A 9,957-nucleotide genomic window follows, 5' to 3' on the forward strand; every position below is an offset into this window, starting at 1 on the left:
TTATATTTGAGTATGTACTTTATATTTTATTAAAAGCATTTAGCCATACACACCATTCCTCTTTTTCTTATGAGGATAAACCATATGGGGATAAACTTCAAGAACACCCCCGGGGACAACTGAAAGAAACCTTTATATGCAGATCACAGCATTTACACCACGTGAGTAGGGTACGCACTATGCTACCCTTCCTGCAACAATTGTGTGTTAATAAGAGACCAGTTTGGAATACCAAGTGGGTGGGAAGAATAAAGAAACCTCTTTGGGAACATAGCCACACATTTGAATGTGAGTTGGGGTACGCATCTACTGCATTTGACCAACTGACAGAATTACGTCATTTCCCTTCACTTTACCATATAGACGTTATCAGGAATATTGCACCAGATTACTAAGACAGTTTTCTTTCCTGTATTTATATTTATTTCATGTATCATATGTATAACTCCTGGAGATCCTGAGAATTCCACACATAAAGCTATGTATGCCAGGATCTTTCACCTATGAAAAGGATTAAGTATTGTATTTATATCTTTTAGCATAGTATCTCTATATTTGTTTATCCACTGCCAACTAGTAACCCAGGTTATTGCTCTGGTGTATAAGAAGTATAAGATGGAGTATAGAGGTTTTAATCATAAACAAAATACTGATATTCAAACATTATGTAGCATTATCACCTGGTTAGGTCAAATATTTACTCATCATTAATTGTCATAAGATCTCTGCATATAGTGATACATTTATAGTCAAATGTATTAGTAAATTCTAATGAGTGTAAATAACTGTAGGATTCTGCTGCATATAAAGAGAACAGCCATACATATTACTATAAGGCTACAGATACAGAGACTCATCCCGTCCTGTGTGACAGAAGACAAGAGAATGGAAGCCAGACCCAATATGAAGCTTTATCATGTGCATGGGATGGATTCCAGGGACTTCCTTCAATGTTACTTTGAGGCAGAAAGTGCATTTAAAGATGAGTTTATGGTATTTATTATGGAGAAGCTGCACAGCCCATTAGTAACAGGTTTGTATTCAGGATAGATTGTTGTGATTTCTTAGTGGGTTTTTTTTTTTAAATTTTGAGGACAAAAATTAATTTATTCCATTTTGGAATAAGGCTGTAACATAACAAAATGTGGAAAAAGTGAAGTGTTGTGAATACATTCCGGATGCACTGTAGATATATATATATGCAAGTGTGTGTATGTGTAATGTATGTGTGAAATATGTGAGTGAGTGTGTGTGTATATATATATATAAACATATATATTTATATGTAAATAGCAAAACTGATATAAAGCGCACAATGTGCTGTGTGAGTGCATAAATTGCAAGAATACAGATGTGTGTGTATATATATATATATATATATATACATACATACACACACACATATATATGTACAAGTAACCCCAGTGTGCAAAATGACAGTATAAAGGGTGAACCGTGCATGTGCAACAATGCAAATAAATTTTAAATATTAAAATCACAATAACTTAATAGATAGTGAATTCATAAAATATATAATTTTAATTACAAGAAATGCCAAGAGTAATAATAAATATAAAAAATGGAGGGATAAACAGGAATGGCTTATCTGAAAATGGAAAGGTAAGTTCATGAAAGGTGGAGTCAGGAGTTTCCAACGCGTTACGTCCGATTACTGGACTTCTTCTACTGTCATTTTGCACACTGGGGTTACTTGTACATATATATGTGTGTGTATGTATGTATCTATATATATATATATATATATATATATATACACATCTGTATTCTTGCAATTTTTGCACTCACACAGCACATTGTGCGCTTTATATCAGTTTTGCTATTTACACATTTTCCTTTAACAAATCACCATTGTTAATATTTTACTGATAAGCTGACACCCACAACATTGGGGAGTGCTGTGTTTTAACAGACTGTTTGTTTGTGTTTCGAAATATTAATTACCTGAAAAACAGGTCACTCTAAACTGTGAAGGGACTTTTTGACTCTCTCTAGCGCTACAATCTGTGTGTGATGTGTGTGTATTTTATATAGATATATATATATATATATATATTTATATATATATATATATATATATATATATACTAGAAACCCCCCTTTAAAAATCCTGTTTGCCCCTTACCAGGTACCACAATTTCACCTGTCCCTGATACCTCACTATAACTGGGTGCAGGCTCAGGTAATCGGGTGTGTGAAACAAACTACCTGCCCTACCCACACCCCAGCAACATAAGTTACCCGCTCTACCCTCTGGTCACAATAATATACAATACCCACCCTACCCTCTGGCCCCAGTGACATACACTACCCACCATACCCTCCAGCCCTAGTGACATACACTACCTGCCCTACCCTCCAGCCCTAGTGACATACACTACCTGCCCTACCCTCTGGCCCTAGTGACATACACTACCCACCCTACCCTCCAGCCCTAGTGACATACACTACCCACCATACCCTCCAGCCCTAGTGACATACACTACCTGCCCTACCCTCCAGCCCTAGTGACATACACTACCTGCCCTACCCTCTGGCCCTAGTAACATACACTACCCACCCTACCCTCCAGCCCTAGTGACATACACTACCTGCCCTACCCTCTGGCCCTAGTAACATACACTACCCACCCTACCCTCCAGCCCTAGTGACATACACTACCTGCCCTACCCTCTGGCCCTAGTAACATACACTACCCACCATACCCTCCAGCCCTAGTGACATACACTACCCACCCTACCCTCCAGCCCTAGTGACATAAACTACCTGCCCTACCCTCCGGCCCTAGTGACATACACTACCCACCCTACCCTCCAGCCCTAGTGACATACACTACCCACCCTACCCTCCAGCCCTAGTGACATACACTACCTGCCCTACCCTCCAGCCCTAGTGACATACAATACCTGCCCTACCCTCCAGCCCTAGTGACATACACTACCCACCCTACCCTCCAGCCATAGTGACATACACTACCCACCATACCCTCCAGCCCTAGTGACATACACTACCTGCCCTACCCTCCAGCCCTAGTGACATACACTACCTGCCCTACCCTCTGGCCCTAGTAACATACACTACCAACCCTACCCTCCAGCCCTAGTGGCATACACTACCCACCCTACCCTCCAGCCCTAGTGACATACACTACCTGCCCTACCCTCCAGCCCTAGTGACATACACTACCCACCCTACCCTCCAGCCCTAGTGACATACACTACCTGCCCTACCCTCTGGCCCTAGTAACATACACTACCCACCATACCCTCCAGCCCTAGTGACATACACTACCCACCCTACCCTCCAGCCCTAGTGACATAAACTACCTGCCCTACCCTCCGGCCCTAGTGACATACACTACCCACCCTACCCTCCAGCCCTAGTGACATACACTACCCACCCTACCCTCCAGCCCTAGTGACATACACTACCTGCCCTACCCTCCAGCCCTAGTGACATACAATACCTGCCCTACCCTCCAGCCCTAGTGACATACACTACCCACCCTACCCTCCAGCCATAGTGACATACACTACCCACCATACCCTCCAGCCCTAGTGACATACACTACCTGCCCTACCCTCCAGCCCTAGTGACATACACTACCTGCCCTACCCTCTGGCCCTAGTAACATACACTACCAACCCTACCCTCCAGCCCTAGTGGCATACACTACCCACCCTACCCTCCAGCCCTAGTGACATACACTACCTGCCCTACCCTCCAGCCCTAGTGACATACACTACCTGCCCTACACTCCAGCCCCAGTGACATGCATTACCTGCTTTACTCCTCTGGTCCCACAGAGATATACTGCCCACCAGACATAAAGTGCTCTCCCATGACCCAGGAAAATACACTACCCACCCTATTCCCTGGACTCTGGAACATACACTACCCACCTTAGCGGCCCAAGGGACATACACTACCTGTCCCACCCCTGGCCACAGGGACATAAACTACCCACCATACCTACCTGGTGAAAGGGATATACACTATACCCCCCCCAAAGCCTTTGGGACATATACTACCCATCCTACCCCCATACCCCTAAAACATACAGTTAAAACATACAGTACAACCATCCCTGGCATGCAGGACATACAGTACACTAAACATCCCCAGCCCCCCTAAACACCTTCATGGCTTCTCTCCTTATTTTGTTCTCAAGTTGTTTTGTATTGATCATGTTTCTATTCTATTTTATGAACACAATACATTTTGTGTGCTTGCTTGAGAATATAATTAAATAAAATAAATTACTCTGGTTCCATAATAGGTGCTGCCCTTCCTGTACACATGCTACATCTCAGCCCCATGTGCTGGCTATGCCCAGTCCCCAGACACACTTCTGCACTGCAGGATTGGGGGTGACAAAGCATGTGACTGCTCTGGGTGCTGCAGCTCCACACTACACCTCTGTGTACAGGGACAACTACATCTGCTGTGTGGAATGGGAACAGGTGACACTTTCCCTGCTCACAGAGACATGTTACTACAGACGTCACTCCCACCCATGGTGATTTGTCTTTTAGGTGGAAGAGCACCAACCCACCAAACATTACGCATACAGCACAGAAATGGCGGCAGACTCGGGAATCATAGAAATATCTTCCTTTTATTGAATCAGAGAAAATTGAGGCATAAAATAAAATGTTTTGGGTATAGAGATATTTAGAAAATAGTGTGGTATATTGAGACCAATCCCAACAATCCCAACAATATGATTGGACAAGGTAGATCACATGGTGTGCATTATTTCCCAATGACCACACATCTCAGGCCTGATCTACTTCTCACTTTTATCAAAACCTCATCACAAAGCTACAGCTGCATCACTCCACAAGTGTAAACAATAACATCTCTCACAGAGACTGCTCACAGAAAAACAGCACATCACTGCCTCACTGACAAACATACAGTACACATCACTGCATCACTTACAAACATACACATCACTGCCTCACTGACAAACATACACTACACATCACTGCCTCACTGACAAACATACAGTACACATCACTGCCTCACTGACAAACATACAGTACACATCACTGCCTCACTGACAAACATACACATCACTGCCTCACTGACAAACATACACATCACTGCCTCACTGACAAACATGTAAGGGCCAAAATGTCACGATCACGTAGCTCCGCCCCCTGCCGACAAACCATTGTCATCTGGCCCGCCCCACCCCCGTTTGCTGGCCACGCCCCCCAGTTCTGCCGATCTGGCAGCTCCCTCCCGGAAGGGGCAGCCAGATAGTCGGCACGTATGACATACACATCACTGCCTCACTGACAAACTTACAGTACACACCATTGCCTCACTGACAAACACACACATCACTGTCTCACTGACAAACATACACATCACTGCCTCACTGACAAACATACAGAACACATCACTACTTCACTGACAAACATAAAGTACATATCACTGCTTCACTGACAAACATACAGTACACATCACTGCTTCACTGACAAACATACGGTACACATCACTGCCTCACTGACAAATATACAGTACACATCACTGCTTCACTGACAAACATACAGTACACATCACTGCCTCACTGACAAACATACAGTACACATCACTGCTTCACTGACAAACATACACATCACTGCCTCACTGACAAACATACAGTACACATCACTGCTTCACTGACAAACATACGGTACACATCACTGCCTCACTGACAAACATATGGTACACATCACTGCTTCACTGACAAACATACGGTACACATCACTGCCTCACTGACAAACATATGGCACATCACTGCTTCACTGACAAACATACAGTACACATCACTGCTTCACTGACAAACATACGGTACACATCACTGCCTCACTGACAAACATATGGCACATCACAGCTTCACTGACAAACATACAGTACACATCACTGCTTCACTGACAAACATACACATAACTGCCTCACTGACAAACATACAGTACACATCACTGCTTCACTGACAAACATAAAGTACACATCACTGCCTCACTGACAAACATACAGTACACATCACTGCTTCACTGACAAACATACAGTAACCATCACTGCCTCACTGACAAACATACAGTAAACATCACTGCTTCACTGACAAACATACACATCACTGCCTCACTGACAAACATACAGTACACATCACTGCTTCACTGACAAACATACGGTACACATCACTGCCTCACTGACAAACATACAGTACACATCACTGCTTCACTGACAAACATACAGTACACATCACTGCCTCACTGACAAACATACAGTACACATCACTGCTTCACTGACAAACATACAGTACACATCACTGCCTCAAAGACAAACATACAGTACACATCACTGCTTCACTGACAAACATACACATCACTGCCTCACTGACAAACATACAGTACACATCACAGCTTCACTGACAAACATACAGTACACATCACTGCCTCACTGACAAACATACGGTACACATCACTGCTTCACTGACAAACATACGGTACACATCACTGCCTCACTGACAAACATACAATAAACATCACTGCCTCACTGACAAACATACAGTACACATCACTGCTTCACTGACAAACATACGGTACACATCACTGCTTCACTGACAAACATACAGTACACAACACATCACTGCCTCACTGACAAACATACGGTACACATCACTGCCTCACTGACAAACATACGGTACACATCACTGCCTCACTGACAAACATACAGTACACATCACTGCTTCACGGACAAACATACAGTTCACCTCACTGGGACCATTTTGTAAGATAGATATACTACTCTTGGGTTTGCTGCAGCCAGGGGCAGATTGGGAATTTAAAATGGCCCTGGAAAAAACTCTGAAAGTGGCCCTATGTGCCCTATGTCCCTAGCTGTCCTTCCCAGGGATCTCATGAATTTTTAATAAACCACCAGCCCTCGTCTTCCTGAATCCTGGGCTACCACTGTTACCAGGCACTGCAGCCAGCCCAATGGTCTCCTCTCCACTCTGCTCACTCCCCAGGCTGTTACGTTAATTTCACAGCATGCCAGACTGTGACATTAAACTTTAGCTTCACACTTCACAGCCTGGGGAGGGGACAGAGTGGAGAGGAGATGATCGGGCTGACTGCATAGGCAGCCCCGGCCCGGCGACTTACCCCACACCAGCCACCTCCACCCGCAGATACGTGCCTGGTGCTTCAATGCATGGGATAGGATAGTCTCCTCTCACGAGAGAGGTTCAGATGCAGACATAAATAATAGCTGGCTAGGTGACACAAATCTGTGGGTTTCAACAATAGAGAAGCGGCCCCACAGCCAAAGGGCCCACCGGGATTTTTCCTACAAAAGATAAGGGCCAATCCGCCCTTGACAGCAGTGCTCTGATTTACGCACGCCTTCGGTGGTTGAACGCATGAAGACAAAAGCGTGCATATATCAGGGTGCGACCACACACCCAAGAGTGTTATACCAATTACATAACATATGTCACGCTATTTTTTTATATTAGCTTTTTTACCAACACAATGTATCATTTATACCATGTGTGAGCAATGCATTAATTCTCAGATTGCCAGTAATTAGTTTAATTGGCAGTATAACACCAGGAAACATACACAATGAAATCTGTATCAGTATGTGACTAATGTTGGGACTGACATTCTCTTTAATTGTTGCTAACTCAATGTGACTACAGTATATAGAATGTTATATTTCTTCTTATCTGAATCTTCCCTGCAGGTCATATTAAAGGAGAAACTTTGATTGACATCAGTCTCGGATCCTTCGTTCATCATCTTTTTGTCATGAGTGAATTTTTTAAAGACATCACTATACTAAAATTAAGAGAGTCCTGTATTATGGAACTCAACAAATGGGTAAATACCCGCACTGGGGCTTTTGATTGGACACATGCATCTAAGATTGTTACCGAGCTGGGAGGCATCAGGTAAAATGTGATTCTAAACATACAGTATAAGAACATAAAGGATAAGTCAAACTAACAATTATGTAAAGTGAAGAAATCATTAAGATACCTTACACATAAAGAGCACATACAGAGGGGGCAGTACGCTCGCAAGTGGGTCGATGTTCCCCACTGCGCATGCATATGACGGAGGGAGCTCCTTCGTGCACAAGCGCGAGACCCGGCAAGCGAAGGACTTACCATCGCTCCGGGTCTCGCACCAAAGGGGGTGTGCTGTCGATGTTGATTGACAGCACACCCCCTTTGGTGGGCGAGCCGGGGGCATGCCTGCCAGACGGAGGCATTCCTATGGGAATGCCTACCATCTGAAGCCGGCCCCACTGACATCACTAGTGATGTCAGTGGGAGTGATTTTGGCTCTGATAGAGCCAAAATCACTCCAGGGCTTGTGGTTGAGAAACCCGACCACAGGGTTTCACTCGCAAGTCCGATGGTCGCGATGGTCAAGACCATTGCGACCATCTTGTTGGACGCTCGTATATGCTGTGGGTGGTACCGACAGCTATACGAGCGTCCGGGAGGACGCTCCATTTTAATGGAGGTGAGCCCTGATTCTGATCGAGCGCTCTGGTCAGAGCGTCCGGCTCTGAATCAGGGCCAAAGATACAAATAAGTGTTTTTACTCTTTGAGAAGATCTTTTTTTTTTTCTTTGATTGTTTTTTTTTTTGTGGCATATTTTGAGGTATAAAGAAACTGAAGTGAAACACACAGTTCTGCATTGTCCCTTGACCTTGCTATACTATATAATCTAATGGTTTAATTATTTTAGTGTCAAAGAACAAGAAAAGGAAGAAAAGGTGAAGGAAACAATTAAAAACATTGTGGAAATTGACTTCAGCAAAGAAAACCTCACAGATTCGGTGATGTTACCACAAGCTGACTGTCTCCTCACGGCGACGGTACTGGATGTGGTTAGTCAGGACCAAGAAGATTACATCAGAAACCTGAGAAAGATGTCGAAGCTGCTTAAGCCTGGGGGATACTTTATTGTAATCGGGACCTTAAATGCCACATATTACACTGCTGGTAATGAAACGCTACATGTATTTAATTATGATGACAGTTTTGTAAGAAAGACTCTCACTGATGAAGGATTTGTAGTTAGTTCCTGTGAGTTACTTGATAGAAAAGTAGAGAGTGATCTCTTAGATTATAAGCAATTAATGGTCCTTACTGCTGAGAAATGTAAATGTTAATAAATTTTTTACTCATGCTTCTAATAAACCAAAAGTAAAAATTGCTAAAATAATTTGTTTTAGTGTTTTTTATTTAAAGCAAGGAGTTGAAGCATATAATGGGTAGAGGTTCTGATACTATGGATAGAAGTTTCCGGAACTGATCTAAATTGCGGGAGGCCCTGTGGGCAGGTTAGTGTCTCCCTGGTCTATATAGTAGTTGGAATGGACTAGTTACGTGATACAAGTTCCAGGTAGGACTGTTAATCTCTCCCAGGATTATTGTAGAAGAACTACCTGTTTCTGAAAAAGAAATGTTGGGTAGCCTTATAGTAGAAGCAATCACACCGACTCTGGTCTTCTCCACCACTGTTTATTGTTTCCAGGATGGCCGCAAGACAATGACTTTCACAGAGAAGCATATTCACAACCCTGTCACTTACTCATACCACCTAAACCCCGGGTTATTGCAGGGTTAACCCCGGTAGCTCCTTGGTGTAAAAGGGGACTGGGTTGAATTCCAGGGTGGAGTGACCCTGCAATTCAACCAAAGTAACTTGCAGGGTTTAACATGGGAATAACCTGTGAATCCCTGCAGTGCAAACGGTGTGATCCAGGTAAGGATGACTTGGACCGTGCTGTATGCCTGCCGATTGGCCGGCTTCAGTGGCGCTTAGAGATGACGTCATCTCCAAGTGTCCATTTCAATGCTGGAAAAGCCGGGTCACTGCAGACCTGGCTCCGGTGTGAGCGGCGCCGACTAGGGAATATCC

General features: G+C 43.8%; 1 protein-coding gene across 1 annotated transcript; it reads left to right on the plus strand.

Moving 5' to 3' along the window:
* The first annotated feature begins 885 nt into the window (after positions 1–885).
* Positions 886–9,205, plus strand: LOC148509685 (nicotinamide N-methyltransferase-like). Its single transcript, XM_088442950.1, has 3 exons — positions 886–1,033; positions 7,762–7,969; positions 8,779–9,205. The coding sequence occupies exons 1-3, from the start codon at positions 886–888 to the stop codon at positions 9,203–9,205; spliced, it is 783 nt and encodes a 260-aa protein (XP_088299076.1).
* Positions 9,206–9,957: the final 752 nt, after the last annotated feature.

This window comes from Taudactylus pleione, unplaced genomic scaffold (genome assembly GCF_031769625.1).
Source record: "Taudactylus pleione unplaced genomic scaffold, aTauple2 ptg000318l, whole genome shotgun sequence".
NCBI lineage: Eukaryota > Metazoa > Chordata > Amphibia > Anura > Myobatrachidae > Taudactylus > Taudactylus pleione.

What these genes read in the sequence shown, in the direction of transcription:
- LOC148509685 (XM_088442950.1), top strand. Translation starts at nt 886, where the DNA reads ATGGAAGCCAGACCCAATATGAAGCTTTATCATGTGCATGGGATGGAT. An exon ending in GCACAGCCCATTAGTAACAG is followed by an intron (nt 1,034 to 7,761) that starts GTTTGTATTCAG and finishes TCTTCCCTGCAG; the next exon opens with GTCATATTAAAGGAGAAACT. An exon ending in ACCGAGCTGGGAGGCATCAG is followed by an intron (nt 7,970 to 8,778) that starts GTAAAATGTGAT and finishes TAATTATTTTAG; the next exon opens with TGTCAAAGAACAAGAAAAGG.